The 23,274-nt window shown below is 38.4% G+C and overlaps 1 protein-coding gene across 4 annotated transcripts in view; it reads left to right on the top strand.

Annotated features, from left to right (window-relative positions):
• pcdh1b (protocadherin 1b) overlaps window positions 1-23,274 on the top strand; it is a 144,643-nt gene that overhangs the window by 86,906 nt on the left and 34,463 nt on the right. For all 4 annotated transcript variants that reach the window (XM_043257409.1, XM_043257407.1, XM_043257408.1 and 1 more), the window contains exon 4: window positions 4,230-4,449. In XM_043257409.1, coding sequence (XP_043113344.1) covers window positions 4,230-4,449 — 220 coding nt within the window. The remainder of the gene's footprint in view (window positions 1-4,229; window positions 4,450-23,274) is intronic.

The raw sequence follows: 23,274 nt of genomic DNA, 5'->3' as shown, positions 1-23,274 counted from the left end.
TTGGCTTGCCGGCTCCTCGGCATCTCCATCCCTCATAGTCACCGAAATCACTCCCACTTTCGTCTCTCTGCACTCTTGTCTCTCTCTACACATCTCTCTGATGCTGTTAACAGGAATCAAAGCTTTTCTGCAGTCTGAGGACTGAGGCAGGTACTTGAGTCCCACAGGTGCTTTTTCCCAGCTAACCAATCCCGTCCTCAGGCATAGCTGTCATTCCTTACATAACTCAACCCTGGCACCTGCCCTCTAGCTTGGAACAGAGGGAGGGAGACTGAGACCGACAGCATGAGGGAGGGAGGGAGGGAGGTTAGTAGTGGGAGCTGGTTTTGTTTGTGAGTGAGTGCTGTCTTAGCTGGGGGCTAAAATAGTAGAAGTACACCAAGAGGGGGAACAAAAGCAGCTTTTACAGAAAGTACAGAGAAAGAAACTCTCCATACACACACACACACACACACGCTGCTCTCGAAACCTTCTCTGCATTCTGCTCCACTCTCTCTTACTCACCTCAGTTTGAGAATGAGATACCGGAATCATATTATCATAGGAGCACATTCACTGTGTCAACTCTGCATATGTGTTTGTGCGAGAGTATGGATTATAGTTTCACAAAGTAGCCCTTCACTGTCTTATCATCCTCGCGGACAGAGCAAACTAATGAGTAACAGGATACAATGAAACACACTCGCACAGATTCACGGATCCAATAAGCTCTGAGCTGCTCGTCTGGTATTATTCACCTCCTCTCTTATTGAACGGGGAGGACAATGGAGCAGTGTGTGTGTGTGTGTGTGTGTGTGTGTGTATCCATCCACACGCACCCACTGGAGACTTTGCACGCTTCTGTTTATCAGCACAAGGGGATGGCCGGCCTCGTAGCAGATACGGAGAGTGTTCTAAAATGAATCCCTCAGCAAAAACCATTCGCCTCTCTGAATAGAAGTGTTGTGCTTTACACAAACGTGCACTGTGCGGCTTATCTTTATTTTATCTGGAGCAGAGGAGATGAGCCATGTGTTAAAAAAGACAGGCCAAAGTGTTACATGCAGCAAGCGAAGGTTTTGAAGCCTCTCTTGAGCCTTTGCGTGCGTAGGGATGGTGAAAAGCTCCACTAACGCCCTTCTACCGTTACATCAGATGCACTTAAGGGTTGGCTAATTATCTCCAGCTCTTCCTTTTCCATTCATTAAATTTAGCAACTGCAACACAGATGCAATAAAGGTGATGTGTCCTCATTAATGCACTTTATGGGAGAAAATGTCTTGTTTGTGTGGTGGAAATTTTTGTTCATCCATACTGAAGTCCTGTGTGGTACGTTGCAACATAGATATTAAGTAGAAAAACAATGTTAAAACAACTAATCACCAAAATCCACCTGGTTTGTATATATAAATATATATACACACACACACACACACACACACACACACATTTTAGTGCTGTCAAACAATTAATAACAATTAATCACATATTTTTGTTTACTCAATATATGCATATGTATACTGTGTATATTTATTATGTATATATAAAGACACAAACATGCAGTATATAACAAAAATATGTATTTACATGTATATATTTATATACATATAATTTATATTATATATAAATATATTTAATAATATAATCATTACATATTTTTCTTAAATAGATATATGCATGTGTTTTATTTTTTATAAATTATATGTATTTATTTATTTTACCTTTTTTGAAGTTTTGACTTCCTTACTCTTCTGATCATTATTTATATAATATAAGTGATACTGATTTTATAATAAAAGAAATACTCAGCTAATTATTATACTAATTAATAATTACTTTATTCAGCTAAGACACTGTAAATAGAGTAAATGCGACAAAAACTTGTTTTGAAATATTTTCTATTTATCAAAAATAAATAAATACAAAAAAATTCCATATTTTTAGTACAATAATGTTTCACAGTATTACTGTCTCTACTGTATTTTTGCACGAGAGACAAAAGAAAAACAAAACCGTAGTGCATATTAATAATTTACCAGCTTTTTTTAACTCATTTAATGTTTAGACGCAGGTGTGCATTAAAAGGTGTTCGATTCAGATTGTCAGTCAGTAAAAGACTCATTCTATTTGTTTGAAGGTAAGACAGTCATAAAATCATCTGCTGTGACTCGACTCTGTGAATTGTGCTGAACTCTGTACAGCAATTACAAATTCATAGAATTTACAGCACTTTAGAAAATTGCAATTACAGAAAAGCAGACCTAAAGTAATGACCCCCCTGCCGAAAAATCGTCATTTCTTTCAGCAAACATAAAAGCATCACATTCACAGAAGCACAGTCATTATCCATCCACTGCACAGCGTTTATTAGATCCGACAACAAAGAGTTAAGCGATGGAGGCACTTATATAGTCTGGACGGCAAGGTCATCTCACCCATCTTGGGAAATGCTTTGTGTTCTCCAGAAGACCTTTATTGTCACCAGAAGATAGTGTGAGATTAAGAGAAGTGCAGTCAGTTATTTCTTTTTGTTACTTTAGAAGTTTCTCCTCACACTCAGAAGCAATTTACGCGCGACGCGAGTATTCAGAGCTGAGTGCAAGAACATGTTTACCTTGTAAAAATAAACAAAACAAACAAATGGCAGCTCAGCTCTCAAACCGAGTTTGTGAAGGTGAAGAAGAGGCTGAGAAGTGGAAAGGCAGGCAGAAATGAAGTAGATGCGTTTCCCTGTGGCAACTCCACAGCGTGGCGCGAGGAAGGAGAAGGAGAGAGAGAGAGAGAGAGAGAGAGAGAGAGAGAGAGAGAGAGATTGAAAGTCAGAAAATAAAAGAAATGCGGTTGAGGAACATTTCTGTATTATTGATAACAGTGAGAGGATGAGTAGAGTTCTTCTGCTTGTTTTTACTTTCCCGCTCTCTCTCTTTCTCTCTGAAGTTTTGTGGTTTGTGATTGGTATGTGGAGGGTGGATGTGCTTCGGAGAGCTGGGTGGCTGACAGTGGTCTCCGTCTAGCTCCAAATGCCAATTTGCGAGCTGTCTCATTCCATCTTGACGAAATGTCCTATTCTCTCGCCGGTGCTGCTGGAGGGAGGGGTGGGGTGTGAAGTGGGCTTCTCCTGTGGGAGAGCTGTGGCTTCTATCATCCTTATCAAACCTGGCTTCTGCAGTCACACTGGATTTAGCTAACACTTGCTTAATACACTCCTCACCGAGCCTTAGGTGTGTGTGTGTGTGCGCGCGTGCGAGTGTGTGTTTAGGTCTTTGTGTGTATTACTCTGGGATGTACAGCCAGCCTGTGCCGAGGGATTTGCTCTTGGGAGATGATGCATACATAGTTAGACGTAAGGGAAATAATGTATGTGCGATTGCTAAGGGCTGTGGATCTTCGCAAAGACGACTGCTGCGTAGATCAACATTGCCTTTGCGATCGGCGGATGTTGCGTTGGAAGGAAAAGAAGCATCTGCCTGCTGAGTGCTAATTAATTAAAAATATTTAAGTTAGGGATACGTTACATATACTCTAGATAGAATGTTTTTGAAAGAATTGTCTTATTCTCGCCTTAAATTATGTTGAAAACGGTTTAAAGTTGCTGCCGACTTTCCGGTGAAATGTTGAGTAGAGGATGGGTTTTTAATTTTTTTAAACTCGTTGCTTTCGTCTTTCACTCACAGCGAACGAACGGTTTATTGTTGGTCGTATTTCAATAAAGTTATCCCACTGCAAAATTTAAAAACAGTCAAAATGACTGCCTCGGTAGTTCTAGTTTTAAGACTAAGAATAAGCACTAACAAAATAAATATTGTAAAGTTTTGTAAATCTATCAATCCATTTTTATAATGTTACTAGATGGTTACTAGGGTGAAGTTTAAATAGCTTTTTAAAAAGTTTGAATAGGTCTCTTTTGGGTATTTTGATCCCTCAGTATAACTCCTTCTTAGGTTTTTATTTTCAGTAAATCCTGATAGCTTAGAAAGTAATAGCGCACCTTGTTTCAGTAATACGCATAACTTATCATTCATGCCTGTGGCACAAACGGTGCAGAATAAATTTAATACCCAAGGTTAACGCCGCTGTATATTTTGTTTGAGATAACTAATATTTTTTTTTACATTTTGCTGTTTTTTTTGTATTCATTATACATAGTTGTTTGCTATAAGTTAGAATGAAAATCATGCACAAGATGCTTGGTGATGTCATCAACACGCATACTAACCTTTGACCTTTTTTCTGTCTCTGTTCAATCACAGCTCCCACATCGCCGAGTGACCTTCTCCACAGCCAATCAGGCACAAGATCTGCAGGATCCCTCTCAGCACAGTTACTACGACAGCGGCCTGGAAGAATCAGAGACACCCAGCAGTAAGAGTTCTTCAGGGCCCCGTATCGGGCCCCTCGCCCTACCTGAAGACCACTACGAACGCACTACCCCGGATGGCAGCATCGGAGAGATGGAACACCCCGAGAACGGTAAGAAGAGGTGGTGTGTCCCCCTCCTTTTTCTATTATCACTCCATCTACTCTCTTTCAGAGCAATCTTTTTAGATCTTCTACACATTGAAGCCTTTTTTTTTTTTTTTTTTTTTTAAGAAATGGCTGGTAATGAGCTGCACTGAGCGGTTTACTTGCGCACCATTCATCGCGCTCTCTTCGCTTTAAAACAAAAAAGTACTAAAATAAGGTCAGGCTGAATTCTTGAGCATTGCAAAAGGTTTTTTATGTGACCTAAATGTCAGAATTTAAGCAAATTAACCACTGATTTGAATATGTTTTCCATTAAAACTTTGTCAACATGCATCTACATATACAAAAAAAAAAAAACATTAATTCTTGGCAAGATATTGAAATGACCTAGTCATATTAGCACATGCACACTAAGAAGACCTGATATAATCCTCCTCCGCTGTAGCTGTAGGGAGCATAAAGTGAGGGAGGCCGCCTCTTCCTCCCGCCCGGCTGGAGGTGCTCCCGAAGAGGCCAAAAATCCTCAGCAACAGCCTCTGAGAGGGTGGAAGTTGTAGCCAAAAGGCAGGCTGGCAGTGAAAGCATTTAGAATTTAAATTACTGTGGAATTCATTAGTGCTGTGCATGTGTGTACACATACAATATATTATTCTGCTTTCAATTCAAGTTGAGCTCAGTAAACAGCACTTGTGGCATAATGTTATTTACCAGAAAATTTTTGACTTGTCTTTCCTTAAAAAAAGGGCAATGAATTGGGTTACGGTACGAATATGAATACGGTACGGTATGACTAGGGTAAATATGGTTCTAGTGTTAAAAACCTTTTTTTCACTATGAATCAGGCTGCATTAAAGTAATCAAAATTGACAGTAAAGCCTTTACTTAACACTGTTAAAAAAGATTTCTATTTCAGATTAATGCTAAATAATTCATCAAAAATGTGTAATGGCTTACATAAAAATATTAAGCAGCACCATTGTTTTCATTCATAATATAATTAATGTATCAACATATCAAAACGATTTCAGATATATGACACTGGAGTAATAATGATAAAAATGCAGCTTTGCCATCACAGCAATTCATTTTCAAATGTATTTTTATATATAATATTATATTTTGCATATTTTAAATTTTAGTAATAATTGGCAATATTACTGTTTTATTTTGTTTTAATTAAATAAAACCATCCTTAGTGAGCATGTCAAAAACATAAAAAAGTATTTTTCTTTTCTTTCAAAAAAACATTAAGTATGCATATCCAATTTTACAGCTTTGTTGCCTTCATTACTTTGACAAGCAAAGCATAAAACCCTACATTTTCATTTAAAATGAAAAAAAGAAAGAAACAAACAAAAAATAAAACCACCAACTTTGCAGGAAAAAAGAAATTAATAATTTTATAAAATTATACATCTAATTTTGCAGTTAAACTATAGTTAAATATGTCTTTATTACAGTGTAATTTTACTTTATTACAGTGTAACATATACATTAATTAAACATTGTATGTAATCAAACATAATTTACTGTTATTATAATAGTAAGTAGATGCAAAGTATATCACAAGGACAACTTATAAAAGATAAAGTGTTACCAATTTTACTTTTAAATAAAAAAACAGCACATCTGACTTCCTCTTCTATTTAAAACCTCTTTTTGTTCTTTTTTTTATGCCACAGTATGCCACAAATTCTGTCGCTTGTGTTTAACCTGGAATATTCTGTTAAAGAGGTCAGAACGCATGAAAAGAGACTCAAACCAAGAATAGCCAAAGTATCAGCTGAAGGAAGGACTCTGAGAGAAAATGAAAAGAAGTATGACTAAGGAAGTGAGGTGGACTGAGGCCTAAATGTCATGGCTGTCTTCCCACATCAGTGCTTTTACTGCAGCTCCAGGACTGTGTGTGTGTGTCTGCAGGGAGGGTCACCCAGACAGGTCACACTTATGGCATCTGTACACACACAGCTGCATGCCGAAGCCCATGGCAGGTGCCACCAACCATGAGAGCACACACACACACACACACGCTGAGAAGTACAGTATGACGTCCTGTGCATGCAGAAATGAGGTCAGGTGCGGTGGGGGTTACGTAGGATTTTTAACCTATTTGCCCAGCGGTACTTCCTTCCATATATATATATATATATATATATATATATATATATAAAAGGGCGTGTGTGTGTTTGCGTATGTTATCATTGTAGACAGACTCCACTTGTGCCAGTTGACCCTGATGATGGTGGTTTGTCTTCATGGATTGCTGCCAGCTTCCTGGGGTCGACATCTCTGGCACTGAGGGGAGTTTTACTATACTCCCTCACATCGCTAAAACACAATAGAGCTAATAAAAGAGCGGGGATCTTAAAATAAATAGTCCCAGCGCTCGAAATGACTTTAGCAGCCGTGCAACGCAGCAGTGCTAGTCTATAAATACAGCGCTGCTCTTCAAATGAGCTCTGCTTCATATAGCCGCTATGGATAATGCATGGATGTAATGTGCGAAAGAGGGCACGGTGAGTGTGGAGCGATACTGTGAGGCATGAAGGTGACGGGGCAACTGAGTTAGCACAAATGCACCGTTATGAGTCTGCCTGGCAACGTGTAATTTGGCTCATGCGCCTTTTTTAAGAACATTGTCAAAACATAAGAAATGAGGAAACTCGCAAGACAAGGACTAATGTCGCTGAGATATTTATGGTATATGGAATAAAGCTGGTGCCTTCTGTTTCCTTAAAGGTGAAGCATGTAATTTATGCACCACTAGTGGCACCAAACAGACCTGCAAATATAACTGTGAAGAAGTTTCAAACATGTGCCATTGGTCGGGTAATTCTGTTCCAAAGTGGTCCCAGTCAGTCACTCATACAGTTCTGTTTGGTGCCACTAGAGACAAAGAAATTATTCACTTCACATTTAATGCACTGGAAACATTCAAGTTGTTATAATATATATATATATATATATATATATATATATATATATATATATATATATATATATATATATATATATATATATATATATGTGTAATTATAATTTTTTTTTTGTACAATTGCATAACAGCATCTTTAATTCTCAGAATTAGTGACTTTAAAATGGCAATATGGCCTAATATCTCCCAAAGTGACATTGTATTTGATAAACAAACAAATAATGGAATTGCGAATACAGTTCTTCTTTCCTATCATATTTTATAAATGCATACTTTATCTGCCATTTGGATAAACAGTTAGAAAGGAATCAGAATTTAAAGCGTTGGCTGAAAGGCACCGCATGCCACACTTCTCAGATAAAGAGCATTTTTCTGTGAAAATGCCATAAAACTAGAGTGCTTACATTCTTTGGGGAAATCAATCCATGAATGGCTTACTTATAGTTGTCTCTGCAAATTAAAAAGCATTCTAACATTGAAAAAAAATGTGCACATCAAATTTAATTAGGTTCAGTGTGTCACTTCACAACGATGTGAGCATGAATAATTTAAAGATGATGTGTGTATCTTTTTCCATGTTGAAATATTTTCTCCAATTCCACTTTAATGTGCAGAGACAAATAAAAATAAGTCATTCAGGTAGTTTTTTTCCCAAAAAGTGCAAACACTGTGACTCTGCTGATCATATATCTTCTTGTTTGTATAAAGTAATTACCTGAAGACTGATATCCACTGGTATTCCAAAGTATCTCAAGGCTAGAGAAGTGTTTGTTTCCCTAACATTTTTAAGGATATTAGAATATTAAACTGTGGTGTCACAAGATGTGTTATTTTATTTCTTAAATTGGCCTGATCAAGTTTAGAAATGTATCTTTATTATACTTTCCAAAGAGAAAATCAGATATATTTTTATGTTTCCAAAGACAATCTTTTGCATAAAACCATCAGGAGTCAGTACAGGTTTCACCTGGTTCCTCTCTGTTCAAAAGATCTCTTCCAACAAGACAAAGCCTTGTCTCAGTTTTAATCACTTTCTCTCTTTATTCTCTCTGAGAAAAGAAAGAGCCAAAGTGTATCCAGAGAGAGATGGCTTAGCAAAACTGTCTAAAAATTATCCAGGCGTTTGATATGGATATGGACATGGACTTGAAGCAGATTGTCTTTTCTGAAGTAGCTGTTGTCTTGGAAGTGCTTGGAATTACTCCTGAAAGAGCACAACATATTTTTTTCTATGGCTCGTAGTTAGGAAATCAGCAGTATCCAGTATCGTCATCAGTTTGTTTTCAGCAGTGGTACTGAACTGGTGGGCCACAATCTTTCTGATAGCTCATAAAAAACTACAAATAAATATATAAATAAAAAAACTATACACAGTTTTAGTAAATAGTAAATGTCTGAAAACAAAAATGCCCTCAGAAGGCAAATTTAAATAATTAATGTTTTGAATTAACTTTTTATTTTCAAATCTATATTCGTTTTTTTTATTTTATATGTGTTTATATTTGTTATATTTATATTTAGCTTTCATTTTTTAAATATTTATTTCTATTTAAGGTTTTTTTTTTTTGCCTATTTTCAGTTAATAAATCTATTTGTAATAGTTAACAAGAATATCACTGTTCAGAGTCTGTGTGTTCAATCAAACGTTTGTTACTTTTGTACATCTAAATCCCTTTGATACTGTTTCGGGTCACCATTAGGTGTAAAAAGCGTTCCAAAGAAAAATGAGTAAAGAACCACCGCATTAGCAGGCTGTCGAGTTCGGTGAGCTCTTGGAAGTGTAGCTCAAGAGAAATGGCGTGATACCCAACAGGGCGGTTGTTGTTTAGCTAAGATTAGCTTAGATGAAGCAAAATGGACTGAACTCGCTCTCTTCCTCTCTCAGTCCTCTCTTACTCCATCTCTCCGCCGTAGCTCGCTCCTCTCCAGCTAAATGGAATCATCTCCGTCTGATAATGGAGTGTAATTCCATTACCCCAGCTCAGCGTCCCAAGGGGGGGCATTTCAGCCCGACACCCCCTTCTCTTCCCTAATGTGCTCATTTCCCCTGCCTAATAGAAATGGATGGGTCTGTGGGTCTTCTCTGGGAAGAGTGGGCGAAAGTGGGAGAGACAATGGAGAGAAAGAGATACGGAGGAATAGGGGATGGAGGTGAAATGTTTTGGAGAATAATTCGACGGAATGAGCCGAGATGGAAAAGATGAGACGAGCTCAAAGCAGAAAGTAATTATACGCGGTAAAAGCTGGGAACGGCAGACGTGCGGTTTGATGTCGTCTATGTGAGCGAGATGGTGCCTGAGTATTTATGAGCAGTTATGGATCTATTTGAATTTCTCTCTCTCATCTCTCCTCTAAAGACAGACCTAGCGTTCGTAGCAGCCGACTGGTAATGGCTTTCTCAAACAAGCAAACAAACAAACAAAAAAACAAACGAACGGTCTACGCGTCTAAACAGAAGAAAGGCCTTTTGAACATCTGTGCAGTTGTCAGGGTTCATTTCTCAAGAGCCTCTCAAAGGCAGCCGCCGAGCGCTCTAACGTTGCACAAAGCGTCCATTACGCCCTCGTTTAGGAGAGCAAATAGGCTGCCGTTCTCCCGCCATCACGCCCATATCAGGGGAAATGAAGGCAATCATTCGTCTCAAATGAGCAAACAAGCCATCTCCATAACGGCAACATCCAATCTGTCCCGTACCATTCAATCAGGCCACTTCTTTAAGCTGGAAAACAGGAAAATTGTTTTGACGTTCCGATGCACTGAACCGCATGTACACATGCGCATTAAAAAAAAGGAGTTGTTTTTAATGCTTCTAACTAACCACAGACAGCATTTCTTCCGCTGACAATTTGCCCAAAGATTTTGCCAAGGCAAACATAAATTACGCAGAAATGTAACCATTTTAAATGATTCGAGAGACAGGAAATTTAATCTCCAGCCAACGTCTCAACAAGAGTCTTTAAAAAGAAATGTGCAGTAATGTGTAGAACATTTATATTAAACGCAAAGCCCAAATTCGTGAAGACCGGGGTAATACATTTATGATTATATCTGTCATGCACATCCTTTAATTACAGACTTTGGTTCTCTTTAATGATCATGCAGACACCAGAGATGCTGTATAACTCCTCCCTTTGCCCACAATTCCACTCATATTTATTTTATCTAGCACATCAAACCATAAAAAAATGAACATAACTAAACATCTAGCATACTCTTGCGCTGGGTTTCAAAGCATAACTAATTGATTAGTTCATTTTATGGCGAAAGAAATATGTACCTTGCCACTTTCTCTTTGTACACAGAGGGCGCCATGGTAATCCTAATTAAAAGGCTAGTGCTGGAGTTAAGGGAGCGGCTGGAGGAAGAGAATTCATGGTTTGGTCAGGAAGTATGTTTGAGTGTTTACCACTGTCTCCTCGTTCCCCTCGGGATGGCCTGAGACAGTCTCGGAGGATGTTTAACCCGCTGTCTGCCCCTCGAATGTTGAACTTTAGAACCGATGGGAGAATGGAATGAAAATGAACTGAGAGAGCAGCATCGGGTGTGTGTAAGTTAATCAAAAGCAGATGCGCTTGGTTGTTCTGGAACTGTTTCTCACACACACACTCTCTGTTACTTCCTGTCCCCACGCACTAGATTTCCCACCATTCTTCGTAAATAGGAAGTGACATAAAACTGTTTCTAAAACTCTCTCTCTTTGTGCTTGACCCCCTCCTCAGCACACACTCTCTAGAGTTTCCCCTTCATCATGATGTGTGTGACTGTGATTATCAGTCATGACTCTACTCTGACAGGCGCTTGTGGGGCAGCTTGGGGTCTTCGCTAAAATGAGCAACCACAATGCATCCAGGCAATGGGTCATCTCGTCCTGCTCAACCCCAGCAGAGAACGCACATACAAACGCAGCTGCGTTTTCTGTCATGATGGGCACTTTCTGTTGACTTCTATTGTTTTACATTGAACTATAGATGTTTTCTATCTGTATTTAAATACGGGTAATTGTAAGATAAAGTTTAAAGTATGAAACAGTCACACTGTGAGATATAAAATCAGAATCATAATTGTGAGATATAAATCTGCCATTGCAATACAGTATAAATATATATTTAAATAATAGCAATTTTGAGATAAAGCCACAAGTATAGTCACGTTTTTTAGAAACATTGATGCAATTGTAAAGTAAAATGCAATTGTTCAAGACAGTCACATTGGAATAAGTTGCAAGTATGCTATTGTGCAGATTAAATCACAATTACTAAAAATAAATTCACAATTGTGAGGGATAAAGTCACATTTTTTAAGATGCAGTCACAGTTATGAAAGTAAAATCGCAGTTTGGAGATATAAATATTTTTAAACGAAGTTACAATTATGAGAAGAAAAGTTGCAGTTGTGAGATATAAAGTATCATTTTGAGATATAAAGTTGCGTTTAGGAGAAATAAAGTCAGAGTTAGCTTTTGATTTTTGTACTCTGGGGCAGAAACAGGCACATACATATACTGTACACACTCACAACTTAATTGGAATTGTGGGAAGCTTGTGAAAGCCCAGTGGACTATGGAAGTAGATCTAATGCCTCCACAAATTATATAATAAAGTGAGCAGCAGTGGACCACAGCTGGGTCTCTCTTTCTATCACACACACACACACACACACACACACAGAGCTATCCTTAGATTTTTAAGTAATGCTGAGCACTTGTTTCCGTGCTGAATTTATCCTCCTGTCCCCATGAGGAAGGAAAAGTAGGGAGCAATGCGTATGTGTGTGTGCGCTTGTGTCTGTTTTGGACATTCCTTAGTTCTTCTTAATTAGCTGTGCTGTTTTGCTATAGCTGCTAGATGAAAGGCTTGCGCGTAGGGAAAGTGGGTGATCTCCCCCACAGAGCCCTGCTCTCTTTCTCTCCTCACAGCCACTCTAGCGGTCCCTGCTCTCAGAGCTAACAATGGATGCCGACAAGATTGTTAGTGCCTTCGCTAGAGACACTCTCAAAGCTTTTTACTAAAAAACAGCCCATCAAGACTGCAGGGGTAGAGGAGGATATTATCAATTCTGAACATTAAATGCTGGTCCATTACACAGCAGTTTGTTTGAATTTGTTGTAGTTTCATTTAAAAGTAAAATGCATCATTTTTGTACCAGACATAACTTAGTTGGTGGTTGGTTAGTTTCTTAGTTCGTTAGTTATACAGTAGTTTACATCTATATGTATGTGTATATAGAAAAATAGTGATTTATTGCAGCAAGCAGAAAAGACCTTCTTTCTCTTATGAACGTGCTGCAGAGGTTAACCTATGCTATCAAAATAAACCACGTAACATATAATAAAGGTGAATCAAATCACATTTCCCCGCTAGTCCTGTGTAAACTACGGCACGCAAAGTTTATTTATTAATTTGTTTTTAATATTGTGAGATGGCGGAGCGGAAGACAACAACGCAGTCTGAAGTAGCTGATGAATTAACGATCGGATAAGATGTTGAAGTTATTAAAGAGGAGGAGCCTGATGACAGTATCTTATATGCACAGGTGCACTGCGCTCGCTGCTCTGAGGTACACTTTTCTTGCTATCTAAACAAACAAGGGGTAATCAAAAGTTTAGAAACTATACCCATGATAAACAACGTAAAAGTGTCCTCTTCAGGGTATCGTTAGTGTAGGCTACAGCTCTTGTTAAACCAGTGAAGTGAAAGTTAAACTTGTCTCACTTTAAGCCTGATTTTCTCAAAATTCCATTCCTGAAAATCATAGCTATCAGCCAAAATTCAGATCGCCATAACGTTTGTTAGCATCAAGCAATGGGCAAAATAAAAACCCTGCTTTGATATCAAAACATCTAAAAAGTTCTAATAAAGTGGAATATATATATATATATATATATATATATATATATATATATATATATATATATATATATATATATATATATATATATATTTATACTTTATAAAAATTATAATATTGCTTTATTCTCAAATATTATAATATTGCTTTATATCGGCTGCACATCTTAACAGCATTAGCTTAATCAACTGTATGAGAGGCAAAAAAAATGAAATAAGTAATGAGAATTTTTTTTTTTTTATCAATTCCATTTCAAGCCACTACAGCCGCAGAAACCAAACGCACTTCATCCTTTTTTAATTCTGGGTGGAACCGGCTGCAGAGCTGAGGCAGATATAGAGAGGGAGGAGAGGAAGCAGACAGCGAGAGAAGATTCATGGAGGGGTTTATTTCAGGAGTGCAGGTTGTTTATTTGTGCTTATATGACGGTGGTCTGCTGTTCAACAGTAGTGAGCGAGAGATTGAGTCCTGAGAGGAGAGAGAGAGAGAGGTGTGGTTGCTTTCTTGCTTTGCCCAGAGCGGTGCATTGTGGGCCGCTGTTGTAAATTGGAGCAGAGCTGGCAGACAGGAGCTCCACTACTGAATCACAACAATGACTAGAGTGCTGAGCACTGCAGTTCTACTGCAACGAGAGAACGACAGGGAAAAAGAGAGAGAGAGAGAGAGAGAGAGAGAGAGGTGGCCCTGGAAAATGGGACCGTGAATGTGGAAGTATAAAAGTGCTGGAGTATGTACAAGCAGTGTGTGTGTGTGTGTGTGTGTGGCCACCCCTGCCTCTTCATCATCTAAGGATCCCTGGGTCGTCCCTTGCCAGGCTGTCTGACAGGTGCAGTACAGTGAACGCAGTGTCACGCTGTAATTGTACATCCCCGTTATGTCAGCGTGTAATTGAGCACACAGCCTACAAAGGGCCTGCCAAACACACACACACACACACACACACACACACACACACCTCAGAGTCAGTGAGCAGGACATCACTAACATCCCATGCTATGCCTTTATCGACACTGACAAAATACTGAAGCTATACAATTCACAATCACAGATAACTAGATAGGGGGGTTTGTTAAGAGCAAAGGATTCTGGGAACGCTGCCATTGTGTTTAATGGCTACTGACATTAAGATGTAACTCATCTAATTAGCGAATGTGATGTGGAGTCATGTAAGGACGGATTAAATTCACTCTTTCTTTCTCTCGTTCTCTTCTTTCCTACCTTAATTATCTCTCCATTCTCTGCATGCATTGATTTTACAGTGGCTTTATGTCTCTCTCTCTCTCTCTCACTTTCCCCATATACTCTTTCTCTCTTCCGCAGACCTGCAACCACATTTACCTTCTTTCCTCCCTGCTTCCGTGCCACTCTGTCATTCCGGTTTAGAAGCCAACGGCAGGTTCCCCACTGAGAGAATAACCACCATAATTGTATTTGATCAAGGAAATCTTAGTATCTCGTATCTGCGGCCTGGCTTAAGTAACCAGAAGCACTGTGTCTCCAATATATGGGACTGGAACTTTAAAAGGTTCTCCGGGTTTTGAGTTCCGGCAGTCCGAATAAAGGAATTTGAGATGAGCTTGTGAAGGTCTCTGGATGTAACTGGATAAGCTGTGCATACCGCATGTATTATGATGGTGTGGCAAATGTACCGTCCTCTCTCGCATAGAAATTTAAATGTTCCCCTTCCCCGGTGTTTGAATTGAAAAAGAGAAGTCCTTTTATCTAATTTGTTTGATTAACCAAATATGAGGTATGAATTATTTATTCGCTTCGCAGGATCTGAAAGATTCTCACTGTGAAAGAATACAGTGGATTTCTTCTGCTCTCTCGTACATGCTGAGTTTATTTATGGAAGCCGCTTTAAAAAACAGTAGAAAAAAATAATTGTGATTTTTTTTTTTCTGTCTCTTTAAAATTACAATTTTAAATTTTATAGTCCAGGACATGACTTTATAATACATTTGCAGCTTAATATCTCACAGTTGTGATCTTGTATTTCACAATATTACTTTATATCTCAAAATTATGACTTTATCACACAATATAACTTTAAATGTCACAACCAGACTTCACATCTCACAGTTGCGACTTTTTTATTTTAGAATATTTTTATATATTATTTATCTTACTCTTGAGACTATTTCATGATATAACTCCCTATCTTTTATATTTCGCAATATGACTTTATATCTCACAACTTCTTCTTTGTATTTTGTAATATAACTTCATATCTTAAAATTCTAACATATAACATGATGCAGTTTTGTATTTAACAGTTTGACTACATTTATCGGAACTTCATTTGTCCCAATTGTGACTTCATAACCCACAAATTCTCAGAAACATTTCACAATTCACAGGAACAGAAATAGATGGATGGACACTTAGCGAGCTCTTAGTGTGCATGCACAGCTAAAATTTTGACAGAGCTTGTGTTTGTAACTGTTCACCCCACAGGGCCCGTTTGCTACTTTATATTCGCCATCCCTAGGGCTCCGTGCTGGTCCCCGCTAGCGCAGAGGGAGTTAGCAGCTGCCGCTTTTGCCAGCTTTACACCTTGCTCAGAGAGTTAGCGTCCACTGCGAGCGCCACCTTTGTGTTCAGTCCGCTGAGTTAGCCGCCGTTGCCAGGTCCGTGGCCAGCGCAGGGAATTAGCCACCATGACCATTGCCAGTTCGGAAGAGGAGCTTAGGGAGTTAGCCCCTGCCGCGTATGCCACCGTTTCCAGGCCTGCTGTTTCTTGAGGGAGCGGTGGCTGCTTCTAATCTAAGGATATTGTTGTTGTTGTCCATCAGCTTTAGAGGATGAAGCCAACTAGGTGGATCTCAGAGGACAAGGCTGACACGCACAAACGCTCACACCTACCGTCCCAGTGGTAGGGATATGGCTTCTTGTTTATCTCCTGTCCTGCTGGGGCTCTCAGCTAGTGTTGTCATGGAAACGGGGCCCTGGTGGGTGAGGGGGTTTGGTTGAGCTGCGGGGATGCGCTTGGAGCTTCACTGCCCACTTTCCTAACCGAGTGTCTCACACATACACCAGTAATGATAGGTGTACTCATAGAATGCCTCATGCTGTCTATACTTAATGTCATAGTGTCTCAGTAGGCAGTAAGCTGTTTCCAGATATGAAGAGCTCTTACGTTTTGAACCAATGTCACCTCACCTCACCTCACCTCACCTCACCTCACCCAGGCACTATAGATTCAAGATCAATACTGACTCTTGGTGTGAAGCCTGACTCTGTCTCCCTCTCTCTGACAAACACACACACATACACATACATCCTCTCTATTCGCTCTGTAAGAAAAGTGAGGTTCAGTGCTACTACAGTCTGTATGTTTTCCTTCCACTCTAGCAGTAAATTGGGCTTGATTGAGCAGGTAATTGAATACTGCTTTAAGTCTCCAGTAGAAAGACTTAACACGTGCAGAAGTGTGTTTCCCTTAATCGAATTACTCTCCCGCTTCATCTCGAAGCAGACTTAAATCTCGAAGTGTTTCCCCTCCATGCTGCGTCTTAAAAAGCCCCGTCCTATCATTTACATTACAGTTAATACAACTCTGTGTTAATCAATGAATTAGTAGTTAAATTAGCCAACTTCTGGACTCACGCTGCCTGTGTTATACAGTTGTAAATGAACGAGACAGTTGATTAAATGCGGACGACGTTTGTAAGTCTCTAAACGGGAGGCCAATTTCCAGTGCTAATTGTCAATCGGAAAAGCAAAAGTAAAGATGCAAACAGTGCCAAAATAGGTAAAGTGGGGTAAGCCTGAGATAATGATTTCATGCATGTGTAATCTTTGAATATTTTCAGGATGTTTTGTCTGAACACATTGTGTTTTTGAGTTCAGAAAGACACATTTGGAGGTTAGAGACAGGAATGGAAACCGGACGTTTTAACACCAGTCACAGGGGCAGATTTTTATAAAAATATTTCATGTTAAATCTTTTTTCATCAATTTATATTTGTGCATTTTCTGAAAACATTATATATATATATATATATATATATATATATATATATATATATATATATATATATATATATATATATATATATATATATATATATATATATATATATATATATATATATATATATATATATATATATATATATATATATATATTTACCAAGAAAAAAAGAGCCAAGAAAAAGCATGTTTTTTGATGAAATATGAGACGTGTAATTTGTGAAAACAGATGTCTCAGAACGTACATTAATTCAGTGCGCTATATATACACAGTGCACTGAATTCATGCACATCAGGTGTTGACACTGCGAGTAAACATACCTGAGAATGGTGCGGTGGTGAAGATGCATCTGCTATAATTGACATGAAAGAAAAACTTCCAAATGTTTCTTTCCCATTCACTGTTTTCCATGACATGTTTGTGTGCATGTGTCTCCCCTCCTGCGTGCATTAGAATGCGCTCCCCTTCTAGCATTTGTATTAGTAAGCGATCCTCCCTTATCGCATTATTGATGCAGCCTGTTGTTGTTGCGTGCCACAGAGATCTGGCTTTATCATGTCCAAAGCTTGACTGTTTGACCAGCCCACTGCCAAAATACATACAGACGCCAGCAAGCACACACTTCTCACGCAAGGTCCTTGTGACCGCTGGGGCCAGAATCAATTTCCCGTGTAGGACTGAGAATGTGCCTCACTGCTACACCCTCAGTTTTCTTGCTTTTATGTTTCTCATCTTTCAGTCGACATGAAGAGCTATGAATTCTCTCTAGCAGGGATATTACTCCTGCCCTGGCTCATCACAGATAATAATGAACCAATGCCAGCTTTTACTTTTTCTTTTTCTTTTTTGTTTGTGACTCTTGTGACTTTTTGTTTTTACTCAAAAATGTGTGAGACGAACAGTATCTGTTTACATACTAATGTTGAGAAATAATTAATTAATTTCCTAATTATTTTGACTATATTCATCTGTATTCTGGCATAGTATTCTTTTTTGTGTTAATCTTTCCAACAACTCATCCTGGTGAATTGGTTCATTACGAAAAAAAAAAGTTATTTGCTGATTTGAGACTGTGTGCTGTGCATTAGATCTTATTTTTATAGCAAAGGTTTTAATGTTGCTGTTATGCTTTCGACTCACTGTTGTAAATAATGGTGTTTAATGAAGTTTAATGAGTTTATTCATTATGCTTTAACAAAAAGTCTAATTGCTCATTCATTCAAAAACCTTCATTGTTTTTGTCTGAGGTTTAATTATGAGTTATTTAAAAATATATATATATATATATTTTTTATTTATTTTTTATTTTTTATTTATTTTTTTCTTCAGTACACTTCAGTACGCTTCTTATTTTTAGTAACTTAAATGCTTTTTCTGTAGTGTAACTTAAAATGATTTGTAATATAAAATAGTTACAGTATATGCTGTTTCCTGTTTTCTGCAGTTGACTCAAACAAGTTCGTACAAGTTCTGTTGACAAATGGAGAGAGAGAGAATGAGAAAGGTGAGGAATCGGTGAGTGATCGCTGATTGAGACAGGAAATAACAAGAGAAAGACAAAAGAATAACAATATAAACAGGATGTGAAGTAATGAAATCAAGGGGAAGACAAAAAAAAAAAAACAATGAAGGAAAAAAATTATGACTGAAGCGGAGAGAGGAGGAGGAGAAGTAGAAGAAATGAGTTCCGTCCTGACTTGTTATTCAATCAGCATAATTTGCATAAATAGCTACAGCACCAAACTTCATAACGTTTTTAATAATACTCTATTGACTGACTTACACTGTAAATAGTGTGGTTAAAATTACATAATATTTCTCAGTGTGAAAGTCAGCAATCTTTTTATTGGTTGCTAGCTAAATTACGTTTTTAGTTTTATCTTCTAGTTCTGGGCTTAGTATTATCCCTGGTATCAGGTTAGGCACTTAGTTGCATATTAACTGGGTTCAACCTGCTCATAATCCACTAGTTCAGCAGGTTCAATAGTAAAAATCTCCTTCATGTTTAACCACAGACACTCTGCGAGCTCAGGGAAAGGGAAGGCTCATAGGGTCAGCGTTTATCTGGAGCAAGTGTTTAGTAATTCATTGAGAGGTCGGTAATAAGGGGGAAGCACACATTGATTAAGCATTGATGTAAAGTTGATTTACAGTTTGCATCGGAGTGGCAGCATTATTAGCCTACTCAGCTTGACTTTGTGCTGTTTTCCTCTTTTTCCTCTTTCTACATTGATTAGTGCTCGTATTGGTGTGCATGTGTGTGAGGTAACTGTAAAACAGGGAACCGCACGTTAAGAGCAAGCGTCGCCATAATGAAAAGGAAATCGGTTTGCACTTTCAGATTAGAAGACAGTGTATCTGGCAGATGAAACAAGTTTAAACTCGGCATAAACAGCTAGCGGATGTTAAACACTGAAAGAAATAACACATATCATCTGAGATAAGCACACTTAAAAATGCACCGCTCATTTTTCAGCTACTGATGAGATATTTCAGACTAGATGAATGGGTATATGGAAAGATGAATTTTAATTAACATAACATAGTGCTCAATTTTCAGTTACTCTTGAGATATTTCAGACTGGATGGATGGACGGACAGAATGGATGGGTCGAAATATGAATTGAAATGTAAATTAGTTTCACATTGTCATGGAAACAGTTCCTTTTTTTTTGCACTTTTACTGTGCATGAAACCGAGATGAACGCATTGAAAATGCATTGCTTACTTTTTGACTAAAGAAGAGACTGAATGGATGAATGGATTAGACTGAATAAACCAATGGAAAGGACAGACAGAAGAATGAATGGACTGATAGGTGTTTCATACGGTATTGTAATGGAGACTTTATTTTTTACAATGCATGCAACTGAGATTAACATGCTTAGAAAAGCACCACTCACTTTTAGCTAATAATCAGACATATATCAGATTGAAAGGATGAATCAGTAGTTTCGTATTGTGCGTAAAACAGATAAAAAAACTCCAAAATGCATTTTCCATTAGTTCAGACACATACACTACGTAGTTGGATGTGTCTTCATAAAATAGGTCTAAATCATTATGAGCTTTGCATTTTACAATGTGTGAAACTGAAGGGTCAAGAGAGGAATGGACTGATAGGTGGGTGTATGACAGTACACATTGGACCATTGTGTGTGTGTGTGTGTGTGTGTGTGTGTGTGTGTGTGTGTTTGTATGTGCGGATAAAGCTGTGCTATCTATGCATCTTAAAAAGCACCCATGCGCAAAACTTGACACTAGATATGAAAAGCACATATCCCTGTATTTCTTTCCTTCCTGTTATCTTCATCTAGACTTTACGGTAAAGACTTGTGAACCAATACTTCCTCTCTGCAATCCATCATAGCTCACCTCTTCACTCCCTCGTTCTCCTCTGTCTTGTATCAGGCAATCCCAGTTTACATCTATAATGCATGCATGTGTGCTACTTTCACCTGCTGCAATGCACTATAGTATCGCAAGCGTCTTGAAAAGCCTCAGTAAGGTCGATCTCCATCAAAACAATCAGTACCTGGCTTCTCAGGTTAGGAATGAATTTGAGTTCTGTCCTTCCAGGTTCTTACAATACAGAATGCTGAAATAAATTCCAAATGAAGGTGATAAATAGGTGAGGGACGTTGCGGTGGCTGTTTGCAACATAAGGTCTACATGTGGAGGTCAGCAGTGGCTTGTTGGTTTTTGAGCCATGTTGCGCTGATAGGATTAGGATGGATGTGACCCCGAAAGGTAATCCCAGCATGCAACAGTCAGGGAGAGTGGGATAGAGCTCATTAAAATACGCTCGGCTGTACAAGCGGCTTACGCACACAGGAGCTTTTATTGAGCAACTGTGCCGGCTGAGCAGAAAAACTTCCTGGAATATCTCCCAGCACTTATTCCTCGAGATAGACGCACACACTCCCACACACACCCACGATATACACCAAGGGTATTTTTCGTTGAGGTTTTAGCATTTCCTGAGGTAAGGTTGACTTACAGGTTGAAGGGTTTTGTATGTCACTGACTTACAGTAGCAGAAACGGCAGTGCAAAGTTTAACCAGATACACAGACAGGCTTACTGTAAGGTAACAGCTTATAAATTGCTAAGTTAGATTTTATGTCCCAGTAATATGTGTAGGTGCTTTTGTACGTATGTGTGTGTGTGTGTGTGTGTGTGTGTGTGTGTGTGTGTGTGTGTGTGTGTGTGTGTGTGTTTCAATGAAGTAACTAGATGTTAGGCAAAATAGATGATATTAAGATTTCATGAGGCTAAAGGCTTCCGAATCCGAATCAATCAAGGGAGATCTACATATAATCTTCTATTAAATATCTCATTCAATATTGTAATATGTTAAAAGAGCATGCTGTGCTCTGAATCTGCTGTTCACCTTTGGCCTCTTTTACTTAAACACAAGTTCTTCACCAAACTAGTGAAACTAGTTCTACATTTGTATAGCATTGCAATGGAATTTAGCAAAAATAGCCTTAGAGAAAGTGTGTTTATGTGTATGTTTATGTGTATGTGTGTGTGTCCAATCTCTGTCTCAGCACTGTAGCTTAGGGCACTTTAAGGGCCAAGAGAGAAAGGTTGAGACAGAATCTTAAGAAGCGGGATATTTGATTCTGATGTAAGACCATCTATGGCTATTGATTTCTGTTTCTTTCCTCAGGATGACTGCTGTTTTTTAAGCCATTTTTCACCTTGGGCGATTTAGCTCACTGTGTCCCTTCTTCTGAATGCTGTATGCTTTTTTGTGGAAGTGTTTGTTAATGTGTATGTGTGTGTGTGTGTGTGTGAGAGAGAGAGAGAGAAGAGGGTGTGTGGTGTGGTCTTACTCTCCTTAGAGATTGTGAAATATTTATTAACAGTTAAATATTTCAGAATGCTAATGCTTACACGGTAACATGCAAAAATGCATAGCTTTAATAGAATACTACGCTTGATTTACCATGTCACTTTAAAAGGTGAAGATCTGATTCTTTTTAACTGTATGTGTATATATATATATATATATATATATATATATATATATATATATATATATATGTGTGTGTGTGTGTGTGTTTGTGTGTGTTTGTGTGTGTGTGAATGCCATTATTTGAATTAACCGGCTATTCGTTATGCTATATTCTGCATGTTTTGACTTCCTAGCATTTAGCTAAAGCATAGCAGACATCTTTGAAGCAGAATTTTGCATTGTTTGACACAATCACAAGCAAAACATGTCACCACTTAAGTAAGCGTCTTTAGTGTAAACGTCTATATTAATGTATTACTGTACATTCAGATCTTTGTTCAAAGTTAAGTCAGAACAGGTTTAGCCTTTGGAATCAGGGTGTATGTCTTGGCACACCTTTGTGGATTTAGGTAAGAAATAAACAGGCTACAGTATAAACAAACAGATTAAAGATCATCTGCGTGCTCCAAGCTACTGGCAACGTGTAAGAGTGCTTTCATGTGACTACAACTCTTTCAGGGAGTCTGTCTCGCTAAACCAGTCAGTCTGGCTGGATGAAGTCACAGATACGGAACAACGTTTTGAGGGTCGATTGCACCTGCGGCAAGTCGCCGTCGTTCTTCTTTATTGAAGTGAAGCATATGGAGAAAAAGGCATGACGGTGCGATGGCCGCCCATCAAATCCACTTAGAGAATGAGCGGATAAGGGGACTTACTGGGCTCATCTTTTGTTTGCCCGCTCCTGTGTGTCTGGATCCTGCTGCGAGCGCTACATAATCCCATCAAAGGCAGAGCATAGCCACCCCTGTATCTACCAGACCACTGATTATTGAACGGAAGATTAGGATTACGCAGGCAACAGATTGAGACCGATTGAAAGACTCAACCCCCTTTCAAACGAATAAATAAGTAATCATATAGATGAATAAGAATTAGTAAATAAAAATGTGCATCGAAGCATGAAAGTGGAAGCGGCGCATTTGGAGACCTGATAAAATTTGTGAATTGTACAGAATGATTAATTTCTGTCTTTCGTCTAAATGCAAAGCTTGGTTTCCACCAGAGTTTTAGACCATCTGATCTGAGTCTAGCTGCTAAGACTTCTAAAGTC

The sequence above is a fragment of the Puntigrus tetrazona genome, chromosome 14 (assembly GCF_018831695.1).
Source record: "Puntigrus tetrazona isolate hp1 chromosome 14, ASM1883169v1, whole genome shotgun sequence".
NCBI classification, from domain to species: Eukaryota; Metazoa; Chordata; class Actinopteri; order Cypriniformes; family Cyprinidae; genus Puntigrus; species Puntigrus tetrazona.
The sequence above is the reverse complement of the archived record's forward strand: the minus strand, read 5'-3'. Positions and strand labels throughout refer to the sequence as shown.